Genomic DNA, 25,990 nt, shown 5'->3' on the forward strand with positions numbered 1-25,990 from the left:
AAAAGTTTTGGTATTTCAGGTTATTTTATCTTTTAAGGGCCTCAGTAAGAGTCAGAGCTTTGCTGACCTAGTCAGAGGTTTTGAAGCAAACTTGAATGGTGATATTGTGCCTACAGATGGTGCCTTAGAACTTGTGTAAATGGCCACTCTATGGCTTTAGCAGTATGGAAATGTGAGGAAGTACCAGTTTCAGGAGCTGAAAGGATAGAAACAACTATGCCCTGCCTCCTGGTAATACAGGGATTTCTTTTGCTGTTGCTATTTGTGTATCTAGTGTATTTTAAAATATATTTATGTAAGTGTATATTATATGTATACTTCATATGTATTTTTGTATGCATATATACATGTATTTTACATAGTAGTTACAAATATTCACATTTATATAAATGTATAACATATATTTAAAACTCTGCTGTTAGAGGTCATTATATTACTGCATAGGCATTATTGTCATGTGAATGGGCTCTTCAGCTTGCAGATCCTGATCTGTAAGTTCTGCTGTGCAAAAATGGGGGAAGTTTGTAATTTAAATTCAATTGTTATATAAGTAATAAATAGTTCTTAGTGCTGAAAGACAAACAATGCTCTTAGATTTTCATTTGGCTGCGTGCTGAAGTTGTTATGGTGATTCAGATAAGGTCATTGCTGTGCTGTTCTTCTCTGGGTCTGGCTTTGCTAGGACTAATAAATTGTGAAAACTGATTTTAGAAATCTCTACTTTGAGTGAAGAACAAATACTGACTTATTTATAAAGAGGTATCAAGTTGTAGGTGTAATTTTTATCTGTTGGGTTTTTTGATTACTGCTGCATAGTTATACTCTCTTTAGCATACTACTGCCTTTATTTTTTGGAGAGGAGGGCTGGTATCCTTGAAATTAATTGTGTTGTAAGGATTTATGAAAGGAAAATATTCTCTAAGTAGAAATGTAATTAGTGGGTTTTGCTGATCTCCTTTTCTTCATTTCAAGCAATTATCCAACCTGTTTGTTGCAGTTGAAGCAATGGGAGAAATCAAAGCAATTTTTTAGAGGATGGAATGGATTTGCTTCCTGTAAATTAGATTCTATAACTTACTGGAAATATCCTGGGTCTTTAATATAACACTGTCATTCTAAAGATTTCAGATTTTTTTGAGATTAAATAATCTCTCCATTGTGCCAATGCAAAAACTTACTTGGGTCCAGATGTTTTTTCATAACTTATCTGAAGAGAAATCTATCAAAATACCTGTTATACTAAAGTGGAGAGCTTATATTGTGACTGTAATTCAAATGTGATAGTAGATGAAGTGGGCAGGATGGGAAGGTTATACTGACTTGCCAGCACATTTTAAATTATCACTTTTTGGTGCTCACTGGTGATTCTGCTTTGATTACCAATTAATCACTTTTCACAGATAAGGAGAACAACCATACCTGAGTGTAAAATTAATGCCAACTGCCTGTCAAATGTTTGAGTGCAATAGTTTAGCTGGACATGCCCATATATTTGGAAATTCCTTTTTTATCAGTTCCTTTTTGAACCTCTCTTCTGATTGTGTACTTGCAATTTTGTCGAAGACACTATCAATGCATTTTTCTTAAAGAACTATCATGTTAATTCCTAGATGTAGAAACTTAAATGTATTTTTCCTCTCTTACTCTCATGTTTTCTTACTGCGACTTAATGAATGTGTAGTAAATTTATTCTGGCTAGGAAGTACCTTTAAAGGCAAGGAACAAAACCAGATTGCCTTGATTTTTTTTTTCTCCCCACTAGAATTGTGTGTTCATTGGTGCTTTGCATCCCAACTGTTAGGTTCAATGCAAACTGCATTTTTAAGGGTTAGTTAATGCAGCAGAATTCCAGCAAAATAAAAAAATTTAGTTCCAGAAATTCAGTTATACTTCCATTTAAGGAGTTCTTATAAACTAGATTTTATTTTAATAATAAATTTTGATAATTTACCAGAGTTGAAATATTCTGTGTAGTGAAGAGCAGAGTTATTTATTTCTCCCCTAAACCTCAAGACAATATTCTGTATTGTTTTTAGTTCTGAAATCCATCAGGACCCATCTGCTTAGAGAACATGACAGTTTGCACAGGCAAAAAGCATTGCCATCAAAACCCCTTGACAGGCGTGACCAATATTTCCAGCTGGAACGGAGATCCCTGACACTTGGAAGAGTAAGAAATGCATGGAGATACTACTTCATGTTTTATGTAGTTTATTTTGAAGTCTCTCAGGAGTTCAGCTTTGAATTGAATTTCCTCTTGTTGAGGAGTCTTCTTTAATTCAATTAAGGTGACAAAAACCTGTAAAATTTTCTCTGGCAGTCAGCTCTAAAAACTTAGGTGTGTATCTTTGTTCCTCTTCACTACTGGGCTTTATGAAAACATTTTATTTCTCATATTTGCAGGCATTTTTGTAGTGATACATGTATTAATGACATACAGGGACATTTAAGTGCATGTTTATGCATGCACATGCATATGTGGATGGATTTACATAACAAGCCGTTATATTTAAATAAAAAATGAGCTCCTCTTTCTTCATTCTGTGAAAAGGGGGAAAAAGAGGTATGAGATAGGTCTCTTCAGTAGTCCCATCTCTTCCCCAAGTCATGGTTTGTCTTGGGTTTAAGATGGAAAATGATAAGAATATAACTTTTTAAGTTGCCTTCCCTAGGAGCACTGCTCTGTAATTTGCACACGCAGGCTGGGAAAGGTTTTTACTGAGACTCTAGTTGTTTGAAAACTCAGAACTAATAGAACTGAAATTCTGTTTACTCCATTATTATCACCTCTATACATGTGCACTGCTCAGTTTATTTTCAACAACTGTGAGGTTTTAGCCATTTTTTTAAGGCTGCTAAATATTCTTATAACGCTTTGGTTTTGAAATAATGGTTTCTTTCTGTGCAAAGGATTCCTAACTACAATTGATGCAAGTCTGCAAATTGAGCTGGAGAAATCAAGCAGAACATCTAGAGGAGGGGGAACAGTTAGGGTGAGTTTCATCTGCATTAAGTCAGTCATCTGCAAGTTAGACTTAGAGCTAGCTTTCTTCAGAGATGGTCAAAAGAAACAGATCAGATGAATCACCCTCTGCAGGTGTCTGTTTTCTCTGACTTTGCAGAATGCTTAGGAAAACTGCCTCAGAGATCTTGCTTTTTGACATACACTCAGCTGACATGACTCCCACCTGCAGTGACTGCTTATTTAATATCCAAAAGTCAAACTTTCTCATCACTGGGAACTGTTAAGTTCGAGGAGAGGTGGAAAGAAGTCCTTCAGGGCATTGCCTGCTCTTCTTGCTATTGGATTGTTCCTTTTCCTGTTTCTTTGTTACTTCCATGCTTTTGGTACTTTGGCCAGCAGCAATTCTGTTAAACTACGTGAATGTGGTTCCTCCTTAGAAACCAGGGTATGTCCTATATGCATCCTCTTGGGGAGGTGGAGAAATAATAGTATGCCATAATGTAAATCAGGACTATCATAAAGCGTAAAATAGAGTATTAAAGGCCACTTAAGCAGTTTTAGTCTTGATTTGCTTGAGTTTTGTGATCTTCTCTCTTATACATACACATGCATACAGAGATTTATAATAAAACTGGTTTTTGAAAGAAGACAACTAATAGAAAACAAGATTGTCATCAGTGTCATTAATGCCGGTACAGTTTATTGAATTTGGAACTGACAGAACCTGCAGAAATCTCTGTTGCTGGGATTATCTGATAACAACAGAGGTGCTGATAGCATATTGTGAGCTAGAACAAAGTGGTTCTTCGTCAAATTTCACACTGTAAAAAGAACACAGGAGCCAGATTTCTCAGCTTTGTTCTGGCCTTTGGAAAGGAGTGTTCCTTTCTGAATTACATGTTTTTCATGGAGCTTGACTCCTCTTACCCATCTTTCCTTTAAATTTGTCTCCTAATTCATTATTTGGCTGCAGTGCAAAATACAATGGTAATTCTGAAGGTGATTGGAAGCAATGATGTCTTAAATCCTCAAAGTATTTCCCTGTCAGGAATGATGCATCAAAGATATTTGCTGGAATCTAAGGGAACTCAGGGTTTCTTTTGTATTTGTTAGAAAGAAACTCCTCCAGAGGTGAATTTGAATCCCTCTCTGTTGGCCATGCAGTGAAATAAAATACCCAAGTCAGGACCTAAGTGTAGATGCTCCTTGACTATCTGTGTTTTAAACTTAGTAACTGTGCTATATTTATTGCTAAAGTTACTCCTGCAAGATTCTAATAAAAAATTTGTAAACGGTGTTTTCAGACAGCCATGTTTGAATCTGAACATCAGAAAAGGTATGATACTGCAGACATTTATGTGAAGTTTCTACCATTTTAATTTTCTTATCTACCATTTTAGTTTTCTTATTTGTGACTTGAAAAGGATAGCAGGGCATTCTCAGGATGTATGTGTGTACTAAATGCTCTGCTCCTTTTGTGGATGCTAATTCTGCTGTTAGTCTCTCATTTAGAAGTCAGATGCTTTCTTTTTTTCTTAGGGGCATATTTTGTTTAAAAGACTCTATGGATTCCTCATAGTTACAGGGGTGGCTTCTCTGAGAGAAGCTTCTGCCCCTGCCAGAAGCTTCCTCCATGTGTGACAGAGCCAGGGAGAGACTCAGGGCTGGTCAGTGCCCGTCAGGGGTGCTGGTAGCACCTCTGGGTTCCTGTATTTGAGAAGGAAGGTTATTGCAGAGCAGCAAATTGCAGCCAGAGAAGAGAGGAGTGAGAGTATGTGAGAGAAAGAGCCCTGCAGACACCAAGGCCAGTGAAGCAGGAAGGGCTGGAGATGCTCCAGGCCCGGGAGCAGAGATTCCCCTGTGGGCTGTCGTGAAGGCCGCAGTAAGGCAAGGCTGACCCCCTGCAGCCCAGGGAGGTCCATGGAGGAGCAGAGATCCACTGTAGACACGCCCATGGCAGAGCAGGCAGAAGCCTGAGGGGGGCTGTGGCCCCATGGGAGGCCTGTGCTGGAACAGGCTCCTGGCAGGACTTGTCACCCCAGAGGGGACCTGCACTGGGATCTGTTCCTGAAGGACCGCGCTCTGGAAGGGACCCACCCTGGTGGGCAGTTCAGGAAGAACTGCAGCCTGTGGCAGGAACTCACTTGGGAGAAGTTCATGGAGCCGTCTGCTGGGGAGGGCCCCCGTGCTGGAGCAGGGGAAGGGTTGCTCCCTCTGAGGAGGAGGCAGCAGCAGAGACAGGGTGGTGTGATGAGCTGACCACGAACCATTCCCATCCCCCTGCACTGCTGTGGGAGGAGGCAGAGAATCAGGAATAAAGTTAAGTCCAGGAAGGGATTAACCCAACCCAGGGTGGGGAGAAAGTATTTTCAAGATTTGGGTTTACTTCTTATTATCTTACTTTGTTTTATTGGTATAAAGTTAATTTCCCCAAGCCAAGTCTGTTTTGCCCATGACAGTGACTGGTGAGTGAGCCCTCCCTGCCCTTAGCTCAACCCATGAGCCTTTCATTATATTTTCTCTACCTTACCCAGGTGAGGAGGAAGGTGATAGAGCAGCCTTGCTTGGCTCCTGGTGTCCAGCCAGGGTCAACCCACCATAACATGGAATAAGAAAACTTGACATTTATACAAGTAGCAAGGCTGATTTTTCTTGGTGTTTTCTTGTCCTTTGTACCTTTTTGTCAAGTTGGCAAGAGTTGTAGACAGTGACATCGTGTGTTAAGGTGAAGAATTTCACTTTTCCTCACTACTCATCTTTCACAGTTTTTTTTTTCTTTTGATGTTATTATTACTATTTTATTACTACTATTCATTTTTAATATTTCATTATTACTATTTTATTTTATTATCCATCAAATATTATTTATATGCTTGCTTTGTCGTGCTTTTTCTTTTCCATGTTTTACAGCTCACTAGTTATGCTCACTAACTAAATATCCTTGGAGAGAAGTTGCAGAATCAATAAACAGTTTCTTTTACTGACAAATCTGTGTTTAGATTTTGTTCACTGAATTAAGAAATGCCATCTGAAAAAGAGTTGGTGGAAGTGGCTGGGGTCTCCATAGGAAAAGAAGATTGCACTGTAAAGATGCTGATTGTGGGGGTGTGTGGTGGATTTGTAGTGTAGTGCAAGAAATGGAATGGTTGTCCCTATTTCTAGGAATAAGAGGAAAATGGCAATTAAATGAAAGGGAAAATTGAAAAGCAGGATTTCTTAATGAAAGGAAAAGGAGATACTTTTGGCCGTTGTGTAGAAAAAGTTGCAGTCAGGGACATGAAAATATATGAACCAGTGTTTTGCTGTTAGTATGGTTTCTGAGATGATTCAATGTCTTGCAGGGTAAAAGAGAGGCCTGCATATGTCAGCATTACCCAGTCATGAGCACCTGAAGGGCTGGGAAGTCAAATCTGCTTTCAGGATATGTGTGCCCCAGCAATGACCCCTGTTGTTGTTGCAGGTGTGGCAATGTGCTGCTGGCTCTGTGCACACTGGGAAGAAGATATTCAGCTCTTGGGTGCTGTTTCCTGCTTGGAGATCTCTCTTCATTTCTCTTGAGGGAAAGGAATTAGACTCTAAAAGCCAAATCTGCCCAAGGCCTGTTATTTAAACCACACAACTCAGTCTGTGGGTGCAATGAAGGAAGAGACAAGCAATGCTAGGTGGAAGAAAACCATTTATTTCCCATAATATTGGTAGGAAAAATGTGCTAGGCTGAATCATACAGGCTTGCTTGTATGGTAACTGTAATGTATTCTCTCTTTCTCTCCCCTTTGTTTTCATTTGTTTGTTTAGGTTGAATTTTCCTATCCTCCCCTAAAACCTGGAGAAGGACATGACAGCCACAGTTTACCAGAGGAATGGAAGTACTTGCCATTTCTTGCCTTACCGGATGGCGCCCACAACTATCAGGAAGGTGAGAAATGAGAGAGAACAGTTGTGTGTACTTCTGCTGCAGCCCAAAGAAGAAACCTGATATCTGAACAGCTGAGAGTGATGCTTTTTACTATTATACTTCCTGCACTTTTTGTTGAAGTTGCAAAATACATTGGCAGTGATATATTCCTTTAGGTGAAAGTAAAGGTGTACCTCCTACATCCAGTGTTCAGTTAGTAAAAACTTCAGGGTTACATATAAATTTTGCATAGTTCTAGCACAAAACAAGGCTGCTGGCTTTCTCAGAAGTTCTTGAAGGGTGAATAAACTCTGCTCCACTAATTCAGAGATGCTTAAAAATGAGCTACAAGTTGTGGAAAACCATGTCAGTATAATGGTGTGAGCTTTAAAAGGGTTTTTGTTGGCAGAATAAAGATAGAAATATCCATTTGGCATATAGTCACGACCAAGTTTGTGGCACTTTTAATTTTTTTAGTATTGCATTTATTCCTTTATTAGCAATTCTGTTTACCCCTGACATTTTTATTTGTGTCCAATTGTTTCATTTTTTTTTCTGCACAGCAGACAAGGAAGTCACTTTAAACAGCAAAATCACAGAAACACTTTAATGCTACTTTTAATTTGTTTAGTTTTTAAACATGATATACTTAGTTTCCTTATTGTCCAGCTTTTGGAGATCTCATTTGGAAACAAAAGGGGTTTATCAAAATAGTCCCTTTCCTAGCAGCAGTAAGAGTGTCTCTGACTGCTCTGGGCCATGATTTTTGCTGAATTTCTGCATTGTTAAATACATTACAAGAAGTAGACAACATTCAAAGGTAGGCAAATCAAATGCGGCTGCATTTACGTGCTCTTTCTTGTCTCAGTACTATTCCAGTTATACTCAACTTTGAGCATTTTTATTGCTGTGCTAGAAGAATATAAATGTTTATTTTTTTGTAAGGACAAGAAAGAGTTGGCAACAAAGGGGAAACATATATCCTTATGTTTTGTAGGCAAGAGTACACATGAACTTGAACCAGGCAAATAGATTTTCTCATCATAATTGTATTTCATTTACTGTAACTTTATTAGATATCTGGTTTTGAGTTTTAAACTAATGCCTATGGGTAGTTACATTTGTGCAAAGAGGATGATTTGGTACAGGAAATCGTCATAGAGATTTTCTAAAACCCTAGGGTGATCTCCAGAATATAAACTTGATCAAAGTAGTAAGCTTTGTTATAAGAAGTCTCCCTCTCTGTTGGTCATAATGCATGTGGGATTGTCTCTCCTGTTAATGTTCTTACTATGAAGCTAACAAAAAATTAATAGTGGGTTTCAAAAAAGATTTCACTCATGTTTTGAAAGGAGAGGACAACTGTCTTTGCTTAGGCTTTAACAACTTTTTTGCAGTAGCAGCAAGTGTGTGTGTATATGTGTGTGTGTGTATCTCAAGCCATGAAAGTCTTTCTCTTGTCATATTTTATAGATACTTTTCTTTTTCATTTTGCACTTGCACAGAGACACTAATTGTTTTCTGTAAGACTAGGTTTCACAAATTCTTTTTGGTAGTGTAGTGCTGGTGCTGGTGCAGATGGTAGGAGCTGCTCTAACCTTTCAACTGTGTGTATCCTCCTTGCTGTTTGAGATTTTTTCCCCTATCTTGGCTCTGTTTGCCTTAATGGCATCACACTCTGAGTTGTACACACTGACTCACAGAGCCTTGCCTTTGCTCCTTTGTGCTGAACTGGGAAAGCAGCATGCCTGTAGCTTTCAGTGGTGCTTCTCTGCTGTCAGCAGCTGCTTCTGAACAGCAATGTTGGCTTGGTCTAGCTAAACATGAAGCTGTCCTGCATACCTGGAGATTCTTCCACAAATTATCTTGCAATGGGAAAAATAATTTGGGTCCAGACATAACGTAGGTAACTTGTTCCTTTTAATTTTTTTTAGAAATAAGTGTCAGCCAGTACTTTCTGCAGTAAATCTTTAAGGGATGTGGAAAATAAATATACCAAGCTCTTGTTAGTGAATGACAAAACAGTTTTGTCTTTTTTTCCAGATACTGTGTTTTTCCACCTGCCTCCCAGGTGCGGGGATCGAACCACGGTGTATGGAGTCTCTTGCTATCGGCAGATTGAAGCAAAGGTAACCTTCCAAGTTGGGAATTAATGATATTCATGAATAATAAGCTCAGTGCATCAACAAACCTAAAATTCAGTGGCTTGCATTACACCAACAGGCAAAAGCTGCATGATTGTGTTACATTAAAAGTCTCTGACAGTGCTCACAGTTTGTAGCTCCAGAACTTGAGAAGTATTCTGTCCCATACATCAGCGGGTGTATTGTGAGCTTCTGAAATGTTTGAGGCAATTGAAGAATACATTTTGTTTCTGGAGAGCCAATCTAGCCATCAGTGCCAAGCAGCAAAAGTGAACTGACAGTCTGTCAGGTGGCAAAGCTAAGTTTTCAGGCAGTAGGCCTTTTGGGTGGAAAAAGCTGAAATTTCTCCCCATTTGAGTACTTCCTGGGATCTGGCCATGCAAGTGTAGGGATGTTTCTCTTCACCTGCTCCCATTGCCAAATGTACACTTGTAGAGTAGACTGGAGTCTTCCCATTCAGGGTAGCTGCTTAGTGATGCCAATCTTTCGCAGTAAAACTGAAAAATTGAGGAGAGCCACAGTGTGCAGGTGATCACACTGAGAAAATAAAAGTATTCGATCTACTCAAATCATTCCATGTTTTCAAAATTGTAATGGTAGTATGATCTCTGCGCTTAGAATTGAGAAGTTATTGCAAATTTCTTTTTTAATTACTGATTTTTTTTCAGTGAATTGCCAATAATATGGAATGTCACGTGGGTTTGATTCATCCTCTGAATATATGACTTTTTTATGTACTCTATTTCTGTGTTAATTACATCTTGATTATATTTCAAGTTCCTTTTCTTGCTCTAGGAGAAATTTTACTCATGCAGTTTTAAATTCCATTTCTTTTGAGCTAAATTCCATGTTGGTTTTCGTTCACTCATTATTTTTGCACCAGCCTTTGCTGTATTCTGTGATTTAGAGTCTTGCTGTATTTAACTATGTGATAACTTGGCTTCATTGTGCTCTTGATTCCAGTTTATGCTTTTTAGTAACCAATTAAGAAGAATAAATAGATGTTTAAGATGAACTCTTTGGAACAACTAGAATAAACCCCAATGTGTTTCATATTACAGCTTAGCACTCTCTCCATCTGTCCTTTTTGATGTGTGGGCTGCAGTCCATACATTTTCTGTTTTGTACAGTTAAGTGAATCATTTGTGTGTGTTTTGCCCTCACCATTTCTAGGTTTGCTGTTAAGTGCTGGGACCATTTGTTCTGGCTGAGAATGTAGCTTATTTTGTGGATAAGCTTTTATTTTACGAGTGGCTCAAAAAAGATGCTTGAATATGAAACAAGAAACTTCTAAGCTTTGAGAAGAGACTTTGTAATCTGGTCCATTTTCACAGATGATGTTAGAGAAGAGCAAGTGATGTGTTGTGGTTTCTTCCCCATACATTCCCCTGAGTTAAAATGCCATTTCCTTTTCCTATTGCCTTTTTCTCACACTAGGGTTTTTTAAATGGTGCTTTGCCCATCATCACAGCTGTGTTTGGATCTTTGCTGGATGTGATGAGATGAGAATACAGCTCTGACATGTCAGTGTTATGACTCTTTTTACTAGGTAGAATCATAGAATCGCCATACAATGGTTTGGGTTGGAAGGAGCCTTAAAGATCATCTGGTTCCAACTCCCTGCCATGGGCAGGGATGCTGCCTGCTGGACCAAATTTCTCAGAGCCCCATCCAGCTTAGCCTTGAAAGCTGCCAGGGATGGGGCATCCACAGGCTCATTGCTTTCCTAGCCGACATCCAAGTGGGTGAATTTCCCCGTTAGGATGAGAGCTTGTGGGCACAGTGCTTCCTGTTCTTGAAGCAAGGCCTTGGCAACAGGCCCCCTGATCAGGCACCTTGTGGTAGACCCCAACCAGGTGTCCTTTGTAGGTGCTGTCCTTGATTTCTACCCACAAACTCTTGACCTGTTTGTGGCTGTTTTTCAGAGGGAGCTCTTCACAATCTCACTAGCATAGGGGAGTTCCTATTATGCTAAATTCCTTAGCATAGGGGATGACACTCGTGCCCCTCCTTCCCAGCCTATCTCTTGGGAAAACATAAGGGCATACTGTTGCATGGTTTGGATGTTCCACCACTGAAGATAGCTAGTTTTAGGATTTTGTTTAAATAGGGGAGTAGTATGTGACAACTAGACTTGGGAAATAATTTTTTTGAAATGATGTTTGGGTAAAACCACTGTAATACTTCTATTTCTTAGGCTTTAAAAGTACGGCAAGCAGACATCACCCGAGAAACTGTACAGAAAAGTGTCTGTGTTCTCAGCCAGCTGGTAAGAATGTTTATTTAACTCCCAAAACACTTTCAGGTAATTTTAACAATTGTTCTTCCATATTCTTATTTGGAACATTTGGCTTCAAACATCTGTCTTAGCCATTTCAGAGTAACAAAATACTGGAGTAAAATGGAATTGGAAGGCTGTGGCATTTGAGTGAGCTGCCTTGATTTGTGGTATCTGCTTGTAACTGGAAAAGTGTCTGCCTGTTGTCATGAATGAGGATACTCAGATCCTCCTTAAATGCTACTAACTCAATTTCATGTAGTAGAATTGAGGAGTTTGGCTAGTATAATCATGGAATGGGTAAGGTTGGAAAGAGCCTCAAAGATCATCTAGCCTAGTAGCTGGTGAGAGTGGCCACCATCTTCAACTGTGAGGGAGGTTTTCTCACAGCCACACATACAGCATATTCTTGTTTTGAAGAGATATCTTTTATTTCTACCTATTCATCAAAAGCTGCTGGTCACTAGGCAGGGAACAGAAAATATTTTTCTGCTTATAGCTGAAGAAAGAACTATTACTGGAACTATTACTATTATGAATGGGGTTAAAGCAGGAAGCTACTTTTCCAGAAAGATGTTCAGTGAGGGTATGGTACATGCAAATGGGAAGAAAATGAAGTTATCATCATTTAAAATGAGCACAGGAGAAAGTTGCTGGGAGTTATCTACTGAGGACTGCTCATCCATGAACTCTGTGTATAATAAAGTGTCAGTATTGCAACATAGGCATGGAAGAAGGTTAAAGTTCAAAATGAGTGACTATGTAGTTTAATTCACTTGCTTTTTGTTTGTTTTTCTTCCAAGCCTTTGTATGGGTTACTTCAGGCAAAGCTGCAACTCATCACACATGCGTATTTTGAAGAAAAAGACTTCTCACAAATTTCAATCCTAAAGGTAACTTTCCAGTAAAATGCACACAGAACAGCTTTCAGTGTATGGCCACATACTTTAGTATTTTCATTTAATGCTTATGATGACTTCTGCTTGTGCTTGCATAAGTCATTCAGTTGTTCAGCTCCTGCAATACTTTAACATGAACTAAATGTACTACCCTAATCTGACAGAGAGTCCACTTTCTGATTATTATGAGATACAAGTGTGGTTGTCAGCCTGTATCTCTGTGGATGCCATTGGTAAAACTTTGCTTTCTTTCTGGAGTAAGCCATTAAAATCCATAAATAAGTGAATTTTATTCATTCTGGATTTTGTGTGACCATATGCCATTAACACCTTTTTTGCCTTTGTTCTAACTTTTACAGGAACTTTATGATCATATGAATAGTTCCTTGGGCAATACTTCCTTAGAAGGGTCACAGGTTTATCTTGGTAAGTGACTTGTTTTGTACAAAGCAGCAGAGATGATGTTATACTAAACAACACATACCTCTCCTGAGCGAATTTGTGGATATGCATTAACAGGTTAAGCACCAGAAGTCTGCATTTCTTTATTAATGGATTTAAATAAATGTAAAATGTATTGTTGCTTTCATAGTACGAGTCAGTTGCAGGTGAAACCATATTACTCCTTGACCTAACAGTCTGCCTAGCAGCTGTTTATCTGCTTTTGGTGGACAATACCTTCTTAAGTTTTAGATTCAGCACCCCACACCATCCAATTGCTCAAGCTTGCATGTTATTACCTGTTATTTAGGGTATCTCACCAGCCAGTTCTGACTCTTCCCTGTGCTTTCTGAATGCACAGTGTGCATTCACCTCAGTGGTTCCCTAATGCTGTGTGGCAGCCAACAGGTGTTAACTCATGTTATTCTTGTCTCTATGGACAATGAATTCTTGCTCCCACTAAAAAAAAAAAAGAAAAAGAAAAAGGAATTTTGTATGAATTCTACTATTGAAATAACCAGAATCCATAATGGGTATCTCCCACATGCTGAAAAATGGTGCAAAAGTAAATTAGTATTCCTATCAGCTGTTGAATTGTAATAATTACTCTCTTTTTGGTGTCTCAGGTCTGTCTCCTCGGGATCTTGTTCTCCATTTTAGACACAAGGTAGGTATTCTCTACTAGACATTTAAAGGACTGCACTATTTAGAAATAGAACTATACTAGAAAAATAAACATATCTAGACATAACTGAGCTAGGAGTAAGAAGACTGCTTCCTAAGCACTGGTATTTACAGCCTCCTGATTTTTCCCTCCAATTCCACCTGCATAACTTCAGTGAAAGCACGTTCCAGACTAAGGAGTTCTGTTAGTCTGAGAGATTCCTGGAGATTTCTGAGTTTGTGGGACATTTTTTAGTCCTGTCCCAAAGTGCAAATGCTATCTCATTTGTGATCTTGTTTCTATTTCCTGTTTCTTGTTTGATGAATGTGATAAAAAGACTATTGCTAAAGTCTGTGCAGACACAACTTGGAGCATTTTTCCTGTGTTTTGTAAATTTTCTGTCTTCTGCCATCACAGAGGTCCAAGTCCTCACAGGACCAGAGGGGACTTGGACCTGTCCTTCTTTTTCCTAATTTCTGTTGAAATTGAGTATATGTGGTATAGCTAAAGTACAAATAGCATTTAGAATCTTTTATTAACTGAGATGCATCAAGGAAACAGCTTTGAAGATCTGAATTTCATGGTGTATTTGCACCTGTTCAGTAGATTTTTGGGGTAGAACTCATTTTTGTTTAACTTCAGATGTCTGCCAATCATATCCCAGAAGCATCTGTGTTTTTCCTTAATGTAGAGAGTCTGGACAGCCACTTGTGATCTAGATGCCTAAAATTAGGTGAGGTGAATATTCTTCTTGGTATTTTGCTGGATTTTTTAAGTAATTCTGTGGAGGATCTCTTTTATGTTTATGTAGTTTACTGTTTTTTAAAATGCTGGAATTGTGCAACATATTCTTTCTGCTAAGCTATGTATGATTCAAATTATACAGTTCTTTTTTATGGAGGTTTTGGTTGTTTTTTGGGGTTTTTTTCCATCTCGTGCTATTTTTAAATGTGTGCTCAGGTGGAGAAAGGGTACTGGAACACTGGTTTTCACTGGTCAAATGCATTTGATCATTTGATTGTTATGCAGAGATTAACACAAAACCTTGAAGAAGAAGTTATGCTTGCACATTATTTTTGAGAAATGGCACTGGTTTGCTCACCATTTTTTTCTTTTTGTGTTTTTTTTTCAGGTCTTGATCCTTTTTAAATTGATTCTTCTAGAGAAAAAGGTAACATTTTATAAGCTGAGGCAGGTAGTTTAAATAGAAACATAGCTGTTAAATATTTTTCATCTGTAAAATAGAAGCATCTGAAGTCATATCAACAACTTTGCATCAATATATAAATTAGGTTATTAGGCTTAAAGAAACTGCTGTGTGTTGACCTATACATTTGCCTCCACTTCTATTCTGTCCACACTTTGTTTCTTTAATTGCTATCCCAGCCAAAGTAAAATGTGATGAAATGTGACCAGAGAAACATAAGCTACTGTAAAATATAGGATGGGATACAAATGAGATGCAGATAGGTACTACCTGTGTGGAGGAACTGACAGGAAATGTGGGTACCAAAAAAGGCCCAGCTTTATAGAGATTCAGCAAGTAGAACTTCTGGTTCAGACTTTAAATAGACAGACCAAAAGAAATGAGTGCTAGAATATCCTTCAGACCTGAATTCCATGGACACCTGCAGGGACAGTGAAGAGAGCTGTATCTGTTAGGTCAGGCTGAACTCAGATTATAAATTGGTAATAACTGCTGGATTCTAGGGTCAGTGCTTGCTTTGGGCTATCTTAGTGCCTCAGAAGCAATGCTGTTTTAGTAATTTAAGTGTAATATGCAAAATTTGAAAGCAGGTGTGAAATCAAGACTTTTTTTTCCTTCTGTGTTCATATTAATGCCCTAGAGCAAGAACTTAGAGTGGAATGACTGTATCAACTGCCAGACATATTTATGCAGGGATTTTGTTTTGTTTTGCTTTAAAAATGGAACTTAAAGCTTTGTTTCAGTTTCCCAAATGCTGCTTTTTCTTCAATGAACCTGCTGTATTAAAACCCAATTTCTTCAGAGTGATGGGAAGGCATGTTAGGATTTCCTGTCAGCTGCAGCTGGAAAGTCAGTAGGATTTAATCTATAAGTTATCAAAACAGTTGTGGAGGTGTTTATTTAAGTCTATATCCTAGACCTAGATATCTTTCATGAGGCAGTAAATATACTATTCTGTTTTAAAATAGATGTAGCAGCTTCTCCAAAGTTTTTGCACTTGTCACTTAATTCTGTAAGTCAGATACACCTTGACAGCTCTCAGTATTTGTTGATGAGAATAAATGCAGTTTCTGCATTAAGGAGGCATGTGCTGAAGATGACTATGTTAAAGGCTGTGCAAAAGTACACTTGAGAAAATACAATTATGGCACAGTAGGGGTCACTAGATCAGTTCAGCATTTGGACATGTACAAAGAAAATACTTCACTGAGCTGCAGTTCTTTTGTGAAACTGCCCAAACCACAAGATGCAAATGCACAGGAAGAGAGGAGAGAGAGGATTTCCCAAGTGTGTTCACATTACTCAAACATACAAAATTGTTTTGAAAGTAACTGAATGCTTATGGAACAAACCTGCAGGTTGCTTTGTGTCTGGTTTTGCCTAAGCTCTGACAGGAAGACAACACTTGCAATTTCAAAAGAAAGTTTTGGTTTTCAGGCACTGCCTCTTTTCTGGCAAATGTTATGGTTTCAGAATAGCTGTGGGAATCCGTGTGTTCAAAGACTTTAAATATAATATGCAAGAAGCCATTCATAATGCCAATTTTCCTTGATCTGGAAAATGCCACAGACTAATTTCCTTTAATCTGTAGTAATTTGGTTGATGTTTTTCCACGGGCTAAAAGAATTTTTTTCACCTCTCAGTGGTTATTAGGCTGGAAGACTACTTCCAGATGGTGATCATTTCAATTTCTCCTGCCAGGACCACCCAGTTTGCTGATTTAAATGCAGTAGGCCATGTAGTGGGGTAGGGAAGGGTAGTGAATCCTTATAGACAGAAAGATGACACAGGGACCTGATGAAACAAATATAGAAAAGTATTTGCTTTAAGTAAGTGGTATACCCAAACAAAAACCTAGACTGGAATAGATTTCTTTAAAACAAGGTACTTCTTTATAGGCTTAATTATTTCTGTAGGCTTAAAAATAAGCTTGGCTAAGAATGCATGGTGTCTGAGAATCTAAACCTGTGGGAATATCATAGGCTTTCTGTTGCAGTTCATTGCTATTATATCATGCATTTTTCATGCATACATTATAAAGCAACATCTTCAAAGTTACACATTTTAATTCCCATTGGAGTCAACCAAAACTCTTTCCACAGATAAGCTGCTTATTCATCTCATCGTACTTTTTCAGTGGTTGTTGCCATTTGAATTCACTTATCTTGCACAGTTTTTTTGGTAGTATGTTTAGTCTGTTTTCAGCTGTGGTACCACTAAATATCATTTGGCCTCTATTAAGGCTGTGTAGGTCTTTCTTTGTCCCATCGGTTCACTAGCTTGGAGATTGGCAAACACTAGTGGGACATGAGCTATTATTCATCAGTCTCTTCTAAAGTGTCTTTCTTTCTTACAGCAGAAGTCTCTTATGAAGACTAAGTCCACAAACTTGCACTTTTAATTACATTATCTGCTTATTAAACTGGACTGCAAAGTCATAAAGTTAGATTATTCTTGTATTCCTTTGCACTCTTGATTCCTTGTAATGCTCATCTATGGTTTTTTACTGATATTGCATGAAATGGCATTTTGGACAAGTTTACTTTTGTAGGGATTTTTGAGGTTTGGATTGGTTTGGTTTGGTTTTGTTATTTGGTTTTTTGGTTTTTTTTTGGTTTTGTTTTTTTTTTTTTTTTTTCCCCTCTTTTTCCCTGAAGGCATATTTTGAAGAAATTCTAGTAGTAATATTCAGTCTGGCTTCTATTTCTTCTTTCATTGCTAGCCTTTGACACCCTCTTTTGAATTCCTAACTAATTTACTAATTCCAGTCTCTCTGATTTAATTAAGGAGATTCTGTTTTCCCATGTTATGCCTTAAGTGCTTTACCAAAGTTAGTACCACTCATGTATTCTGTTTCTAAAAAATCTTTTTTGTTACATATGAATATTACTGTAATAAATGCATGCAGCATTTATCCTGTTTTTGGTTTATCTACATATCCTTAATATAACTCCTTAAAAGAAATGTTTTTGCATAGGTTTATATCAGTGTTCTGGAATGGAGATTATTTGGCCTCTTTGATTTATAACAGAGAATTTAATGTGCTACAAATGAGCAAGAATTTATGCAGCATGCCAGGAACAACTTTTTTCTGTCAGTTCTTCAGTAACTGGATCAATTTGGAAAAAGTCTTAAAAACCAGTAGAAAAACCTGAATAACTGAGAAATGTGTTACAAACACATGTGTATATATATATATATATATATATATATAAAACATATATTACAAATGTTATATAAGGATTCTGTAGGCATATCTAAATGTTTACTTTGAACTGTTGTAGGAAGTTTTGTTAGTGAGCAGACTTTCTAATATAACATAAAAAGCAGTGCCTTGAATAGTTTGCATGTGTCATTTGTCATGCATAAGTATAATGTTGTTTTTCTCATTCTCCCCTCCCTAATTCTCCTTTCCTCTCTTGCACTCTCTGTTCCTCCCATTGTCCTCCCTCCTGCCACCAGGTGCTGTTTTATATTTCTCCTGTAAATAGATTGGTGGGAGCTCTGATGACTGTCTTGTCACTCTTTCCTGGTAAGAAAAGAAGTTTGAACTTCTTTTGCTATGTTTTCTGGTGATAACTGAGACAGGTTGTGCTGTCACTTGGAAATCAACTCATGTGATAACAAAGTTAGGTTGATATGTTGCCTGAAAAATGGGTGACTTGTGTGCATGTCCATGTACGATGCCCACACCTCCTAACACTTGCTGCTTGCATTTTATGGGTTATTTCTTGTGCTTCACTGGAGCCACTGGATTTTCTGTATTTCCTGTGGGTAACATAGATGGGGCCCCTGAATAAGTAACACGTTCCTGTTTAGTTCCTTAAAACCCCAAAATATAAACTTTTCCTTCCACATATGCTCATAAAAACAAACGAACAAACAGTCATAACCCCTAACCTTGCTAATCCTTAGCTTCTAACCAGTCTTCTTAAAGCAAAATGTTAAGGCAGATTCTTTAGGAGAGAAAGTGTAGGGTTTGGGTTATTTAAAACACCCCTCCCTCCCCAGAGTAGTGCTATAAATTACATTATTTCCTCTGTGTACCCAAAAGCAATTTTTTTCCTTCACAAAAGTCACTAAAATTTTGATTGAGACGCTGACATTTGTGTTTGCTGTTCTTCCCAGGTATGATTGAACATGGTCTTAGTGACTGCTCACACTACAGACCAAGAAAGAGCATATCAGAGGATGCTGGCTTGCAGGAAAATCCACCACGGTTAGATGACTATGTTTCTGTGTCTGCTGCTGATGCTTCGAATGCAAACTTAGGAATGGGCAAGGGAGACAGGAAGATGGCAGGAGATAATTCCCTGGAGGGTCAAAAAGCAGATGTGCCTTTCTCCCAGGCCGAGAAGGCTTGCAATGGAGCTCAGTCCTCCAACGGAGCTGTGCAGCGCTTGAAAGTTCCTTCCCGTGCTTCTCCAGCCTCCTCAGAGAGTGACTGGGAGACCCTGGACCCCAGCATTTTGGAGGAGGCTCATTTGAAGGAAGAAGAACGTGAGAATGCAGCGTCAGAGCAGGCGGGAAATGTTCGGAGCAAAGGCGTGAGCTCCGAAGGCCTTCCCATCACTGTGCAGCCCCAGGCAAACACGGGGCACACGGTGCTTGTGCAAGGACTGGTGTCTGGCCTGGAAGAGGACCAGTATGGGATGCCACTGGCTATTTTTACAAAGGTAAGCATGTTCTTTGTGGTACTTGGGAACTCAGGAAGGCTTTTTTTTCCCAGAAGTTATTGTAAATCAAAGGCGACTCGGACAAAGAGAATGATGCATCTGACTCTATCATCAGAAGGCTAAAGAATTCTTTTATTGTACTATACTGTGTACATTGTATCTAAACTGAATATGCCATGCACTCAGTCTTGCTCAGAACTGCTCACACTGCACTCATCTCTGATTCTCTCCTGACTGTCCTGTGACAGTCCGACACATACTCACACTTCTTGGCCCTGATAGGCCAAGGGAACAAAGCATCCTCACTTTGGGTAAACAATCTCCATATTGCATTCTACTTTAGCACAGATAGGAATTGTGTTTTCCTTCTTCTCTGCTTGTCTCACAGCTTCTCTTTGTTCAGAGGGCATGAGAATACCACAAGAAGTGGCTAATAATTTTGCTTACTGAACTCTGGGTTGACAGTAGGGTTCTCCAAAACATGTGGAGTATGGTCTCTCCTAGGCAGGTGGAAAGGCTGGAGAGGGCCTTGCAAGCATATTTACATTCCACTTTCATGCCTTTGCTTTAATACTATTTGCAATTTTTTTTCAATTTTATGTGGTGCTAACCTGCATCTCCACTGTGATTAATAAATTGTATGTAGCAGAAACTACAGTTTTCTTTTACTCTGAGGAACTGATGATCTAGCCTATATAGGGCAAGATCAGAGTACTTCAGTAGCCTTTAGATATCTTAACCTAAACAAAGATTCTGAAAGCTCTACCTTTGCTGACACCTAAGTCTGTTTTCCTCTTTTCATTTATATCTATATATGTTTTTAAATGTATATGTGTATATATGCACAAAATGTGTATATAAATAAATATATATACACACATAAAAATATATAAAATGAAATTTCACCTTCCTGTGTGAAATTTCATCTTATATAAGATGCAATTTCACACATATTTCATCTTATATAATATATAACTCTTTCTGTTTGTCTGTGTCTCTTTCTCTGTACATGGTGCTGAGCTGCTGAATTTTAAGCTTGCACTGATATCTAACTGAACTCCAGGTGTTTCAGAATCTCTAAGGACTTTGATAGGCATAGTCAGATAACAAGCAATAGGTCTGGTTAGTAGGGCTGGTCTCCCATAAACACCAGGTAAAATGTATCCTTTTTAAAGGTACTGCTATGGATGCAAGAAGTTATTTAGTACATTTCATTGTTTTGTTTTTAATGTAATAAACTTTTGAATGAACATTTCCCCATAGTAGAAGATAGAAGATTCAGATTTATTTCCTCAAGCTGCTGATGTTCAAAGTGTTTTTTCTTCCTTTGCAGGGGTTTATTTGCATTTCCTTGCAGAATATTGTATTTTATGATTGTGTTTAAGTTTCCCCCTGTAGTTTTTGTTGGAATTAGTACACTCTGTGGGCCCAAGTGAGCAGCTCAAATGTCATTGCCCTCAATGTATTGCCTCATGTCACCATTAGAAAGGTTGTTTCAACAAAGATCTGCATTTGATGTTTCTCTCATGGTCTGTCTAATGTGAACTATAGCCTGTAAATTGTATTTAGTCTAGTTCTTTGAAAATACTAAATGGAAAGCAAGAATAAAATAATTGATAAGGGGACCTCCAAGTGCAAATTTTTGTTTGCTGCTGTGCTCATCAAATGGAAAAGAATTTTAAGGAAGCTGACAGTTTCTACATGTTTGCCTTCTGTTCTACAAAGGTACTTTTCATTTGAGTTCAGCCAGTGTAATTATAGCAGAAAGGGCTTTGCATGTCTGAGTTAGCAGAAAAATTTGATTCAGAGTTACAGTTTTAACCACTTACTGGAAAGTTTACATCTCATTTAGAGCTCTTAACACAGCGTTGTTTTATGCCATGCCATGGAAAGACTTATAAATCTGACAAATTTGAATGGGAGGAGGTTTTGCCAGGTGGCATAATACATTATCCAGGTACACCTGAGCATAAGGGAAAATAGCTTGTGGTACTTGTTTCTTTAGTACCAGTTCTGTCAGATCTAATAGTCATTTCATCTGCACTCTTTTAAAAAAGAATGGAACACGTTCATGAAAATAAAAGGTGTTGTACTTACAAATGTGCATTTGTAAACTGACATTTGATACTTTAAACACTGAAAGATTTCCCATACTTTGCTACTTTAGTATACAGTAATTAAGCCTTTCTTTTCCTGCTTCTTAAGCTGTATTTTTTGAAAACTTTCCATCTTAGGTTTGTGATTCCTTTCAAAGCACTGTTGTTCCTTTGACACAGGCTGTTTGTTTTCTACTGATAAGGGCTTGTCATCTCTAAGGCCATCCCTGTGTCTCACACAACGAAAGGGAGTAGTTGTGCTCCTTTCTTCCATATGTTTCCAATTACCACGTACTGGGTGATAAAGTGTGTGTGCTCTTTGTTTCTGTCCAACGTGCCATTAGCTACAGTGAATAAATTTGCTTTGGGCTTTATGCTGTTGAACAGTTGGAATTAGATGTCAGGAGTATGTTGATCCTATGTTTAAAAAGGAATTTACCTACATCTGCCTCTCAATAATCCCTCAATGACTAACTCAAAGCCTTTTTTCAAAATGTTTTGGTTTTTTTTTTTTTTTATAGGAGTGTAGGATACTAAATTAATTGACAACCCTGAAGTGGCTGAAAAGCACAGTGTGTTACTTTCTGTCCTCTCCTTCTTAAAGCAGGCTTGCATATGCTTATCAAAAATCGATTGCTATCTCTGGTGTCTGGAAATCCCCACCCACAAAATGTGGATCGCTGTCTGTAGCTTTCCTGCATTATGTGCCTCACAACTCCCAGAAGACATCATGTGCACTACTGGAGAGATGAATCCTTATCTCCATTGGCTTCTTGTCTCTGAACTGACCTGAGACCTCATTCTTGTTGCTTATTATTGCTCTTACACTGCTTATTCTGTTGCCTTACAAACACATTAAATTCTCATTCTTTGCTTTGGATTTCAGTTTCAATCCGAGACTGAAAGGCAACACAATCTCCTAAAAAATTCAATTGACTTCGCAAATGTCATCTAACAGAGCAACAGATGATTGTGGCTGAAACTGTAATAACTAAGGTTCATTCTGGGTGAAATATGCTGGCTTTTATTATGAAAACATTTGAATCCAGGCACTCTTTAAAATGTTATTTCTGTGAATGTATTTTCTGCAGGGGTACCTGTGCCTGCCGTACATGGCGCTGCAGCAGCATCACCTCCTGTCGGACGTGACCGTCCGCGGCTTTGTCGCGGGAGCCACCAACATCCTGTTCCGTCAGCAGAAGCACCTGAGCGATGCAATTGTGGAAGTAAGGATCTTTGCATCTCAGCTGGGGGCAGCTGAGATTCTGTTTCAATTGTAGCTTTACAGTTTCACATGCATGCCCGAATTTTGAATTCCTTCCGTGTGAAATAAATTCTCAGCTGCAGAAGTTTGTTAAATTCCTATGACGTGAGAGGACAGGATTAGATAGCAAAACTACTCTCCATGTTTTTATATGTATCTGAAATTCAGATTTTTAAGGCACTTGTTAAATTTTTTTTTGTGTTGCTGATGTAATTTCATTTATCATATAATGGGCTTTTTCATGACTTTTTGGTGAGGTCTTCAAAAATAGATGCTTGCAGATGAGAATCAGATGCAGGTACTGATTTGACTTCCATCTGATTTAATCAGGAGGGGAAAAACACAGCATCTAAAACACCCACTGTGCCACTTCTAGCAAATAGACACAGCTGCATAATCAGCATCTGGTAAGCTCAGATGGTTATAGGTAATCACCTTAATAAACAGAGGTGATAATCAAAGAGCAGAGTTTCCCCTGCCGAACTTTCTGCCAAATCCTGTCAAATAAGCAGCTTTTACTGTGTGCCAGGGAAATGATTGAATTCTGGATAAATCAGAGCAGTATCTGACTTTCTGAGAACAGTTAGTTCATTGTTTCATGTTAGGCCATTTGTTTCTTCTTGGTATTTTGGGGAAACGAGGGTTAAGATTTAGTAGTAGTGTAAGTTTGTATAAGCAGTTTCATTTAAATAAATGTTTACCCTTGGAATTACTTCAAACAGATAGAAGATGCTCATGTGCAAATCCACGATCCAGAACTGCGGAAGATCCTGAACCCAACAACTGCTGACCTGAGATTTTCAGATTACTTGGTGAAGCACGTCACTGAGAACAGAGATGATGTGTTCCTTGATGGCACTGGATGGGAAGGAGGAGATGAGTGGATCAGGGCTCAGTTCAGTGCTTATCTTCATGCACTGCTTGCTGCTGTGCTGCAGCCAGGTAGGACAGATCCCTTGTCTAGGGATGGAGATGAGGGTGGACATGTCAAGCATTTGCTCTGTTCTTACTCTCGGTGCATCTCCCTCTGCCTGAAGTTTCATTTTAGGCTGCTTTTTCACTTGTCTTTGGCTATCCTTGTTATTTCTTGACAAGCTTGTTATTAATCCTTAATCCACAGTCTTACAGACATTTTTTTATTAGAATGTTTTCTTCTCCTTGATTTAATTAGCTTTTCCTCATAAGTAGAAATACCTGCAACCTGTATGTGATGAGACTATGAGACTTACAAATCCAAGTGTCTTCTAGACTGTGTTGCAACCTGAAATTAAGTTTGGGAAACTACTTGGATTCAAGGAGACATGAAGTTTAGCATCTGTCTTCAGGAAGTTTTGCTAGACTGTTCCAGCTCTTTTTCTTTCTTGCCATGGTCTTCATTAGGGATTCACATACTGTAAAGTGTCATCTACAGGCTTTATGAGCTTTTGTTTCCTGTTTCAAAATGTTTTGCTTTACCTCAGAAAGAATTCTCTATGTTCTAACCTTTTTTGTGAATATAAATAAAAGAATCAGTGTTTTTATATAAATGTTTAGTTTGCCCTGCACTCACCCTCTTAACTTCATACTCATAATGATTTTTCTCTATTCACACCAATTAAATTCAGGTTTTGTTTTGTGGTATATGTGACAAAACATGAGATTGAGAGCCTGATTTTAAAGTCTGGAAGATGCCAAGTTCTTGGTCTGACAAAATTAATATTTTAAGAGGATTACTGGATTGATATGGAATATCAGGGTTTTCTGGGATCTCATACTACTTCACTGGCTGGCTGTTAAATTCTTTCCTATACTCTTCAGTGTTTTAAAGGGGTTGTTGTTTTGATAAGTTCATTCCACAGTATTTCCTACTGCAGTTTTGGAATGGATTTGGGAGTTACTAAATTTGAATGAGTAATAACAGTACAGCAAAGTCCAATGTATCTGACCAAGACCAGTGCAAATTGTGTTTGTTCTTGGTTGCTGTGTGGCCATTCTTTTCTCTTTCCTGTCATCCCCCAGAGAAAAAGGCAATTTGGATTATTTTTTTTCCCAGTTGAGCTCTTGGAGCTTTATAAACGAATTAAAAATAAGAAAAGTAATTTTTAACTTTTTTCCCCCTCTTACCCTGATACTGTGTATTTTTGACATTTTAAAATAAAAATAAACCATTTTTGAAGTATCCAGGTTTTAGTACTGGAGTTTTGTTATGGACTTGATAAGAGCCTGGAAAATGAATTTTTTTCTTACAAGAAAAAAAGTAATTTGTCATGTAATTAATAAATCTCTAATTAATTTCTTCAAATTCTCTTTATTTTAATTTACCAGACAATGAAAAGATTTTGTCAGACTTTGGAACAGGATTTGTAACAGCCTGGAAAAATACCCACAACTACAGAGTGTGGAACAGCAACAAGCATCCAGCTCTTGCAGAGGTAAATTCTAGGTAAGGAAACTTTGTAGTATTTACTCTAATTCCGGGCAGTACTTTTATGAAGAAAAACATATCCAGAGTCAGGACAAGTGAAGCTTGTTCAAGTTGATTGTCAGCTGTCCCCAGCTACAGCAAGTTTGCCATTCCTCAGGAGTTGTCCTCAGAGGGTTCTGCTTTGTGTTAATGGCTGCCAGGTGTGCAGGGAGTAGCTGTGTCCAAGGCTGTCACTGCTGGCATAGAGGGGAGCTGCCTGTCCTGGGTGTGTTTTCACTGGGAGATTTGACCATGCCAGGCTTGGTGCCACTGTTGGCTGTGCATGTGTTCTGTTTAGTGTGGGTTATTGCTCTGCTGCAGGGAGTTCTGTTTGCTTTTACTTTGCCAATTGCTGTAGTGTGAAAAAGGTTTTTTCTTAGACCTACAAAGCTCTTCAGGTCTATTAAGGGATGTTTCCTATTTGCTCTGTGCTGCTGGAAGGAAGTGCTTTTGACTTAGTGTGGAAAGGTTGTTAATATCTCATCTGTAAATAGAAGGCACCTTTCAGGCAGCTCATAAGAAATCTGTCATTGAACAGTCACTGCAACTCAGACTTCTGTGAAGTAATAGAGCAGTATATCTGCAAAATGTCTTTTAAATTATTTTTTTGTAAGTCACAGAGGGGAATACAGCTAATAATTGTGTGATACAGATTCATCATGAAAAAGAAATTAATGTTTTCTTGGGTTTTTCCTCCTCTTCTAGCCATCCATTCCAGGGCCAGTACTCTGTATCAGATGTTAAGTTAAGGTTGTCACAGTAAGTACATAGTACTTTGATTTCGTATTTTTTAAAAGTTTGGTCAAATATCAGTAACTGCATAACTGTTGCTATAATGAACTCAACAAGATAAGATTCAAATTGCCCATCTTCATGAAACTATACTCAAAAGTTCTGCTGCAAAACAGCACCACATCTAAAGACGAAACATTTGCTTGAAATAAATAATAATTTATAAAAAAAGGCAAATGCGCTATTTTGTGTTGGACATCATATAATACAGCCTTGATTTTTTGCA

The 25,990-nt window shown here is 38.2% G+C and overlaps 1 protein-coding gene across 1 annotated transcript in view; it reads left to right on the forward strand.

Annotated features, from left to right (window-relative positions):
• The window catches only part of AVL9 (AVL9 cell migration associated), a 47,752-nt gene that overhangs the window by 8,969 nt on the left and 12,793 nt on the right, over window positions 1-25,990 (forward strand). The window contains exons 2-14 of the mRNA XM_005485854.4: window positions 6,761-6,881; window positions 8,904-8,989; window positions 11,202-11,273; window positions 12,086-12,175; window positions 12,541-12,607; window positions 13,249-13,289; window positions 14,419-14,457; window positions 17,956-18,025; window positions 18,622-19,169; window positions 22,357-22,491; window positions 23,252-23,471; window positions 24,834-24,951; window positions 25,678-25,731. Of these exons, the coding sequence (XP_005485911.2) occupies window positions 6,761-6,881; window positions 8,904-8,989; window positions 11,202-11,273; window positions 12,086-12,175; window positions 12,541-12,607; window positions 13,249-13,289; window positions 14,419-14,457; window positions 17,956-18,025; window positions 18,622-19,169; window positions 22,357-22,491; window positions 23,252-23,471; window positions 24,834-24,951; window positions 25,678-25,731 (1,661 nt within the window). The remainder of the gene's footprint in view (window positions 1-6,760; window positions 6,882-8,903; window positions 8,990-11,201; window positions 11,274-12,085; window positions 12,176-12,540; window positions 12,608-13,248; window positions 13,290-14,418; window positions 14,458-17,955; window positions 18,026-18,621; window positions 19,170-22,356; window positions 22,492-23,251; window positions 23,472-24,833; window positions 24,952-25,677; window positions 25,732-25,990) is intronic.

The sequence above is a fragment of the Zonotrichia albicollis genome, chromosome 1 (assembly GCF_047830755.1).
Source record: "Zonotrichia albicollis isolate bZonAlb1 chromosome 1, bZonAlb1.hap1, whole genome shotgun sequence".
NCBI lineage: Eukaryota > Metazoa > Chordata > Aves > Passeriformes > Passerellidae > Zonotrichia > Zonotrichia albicollis.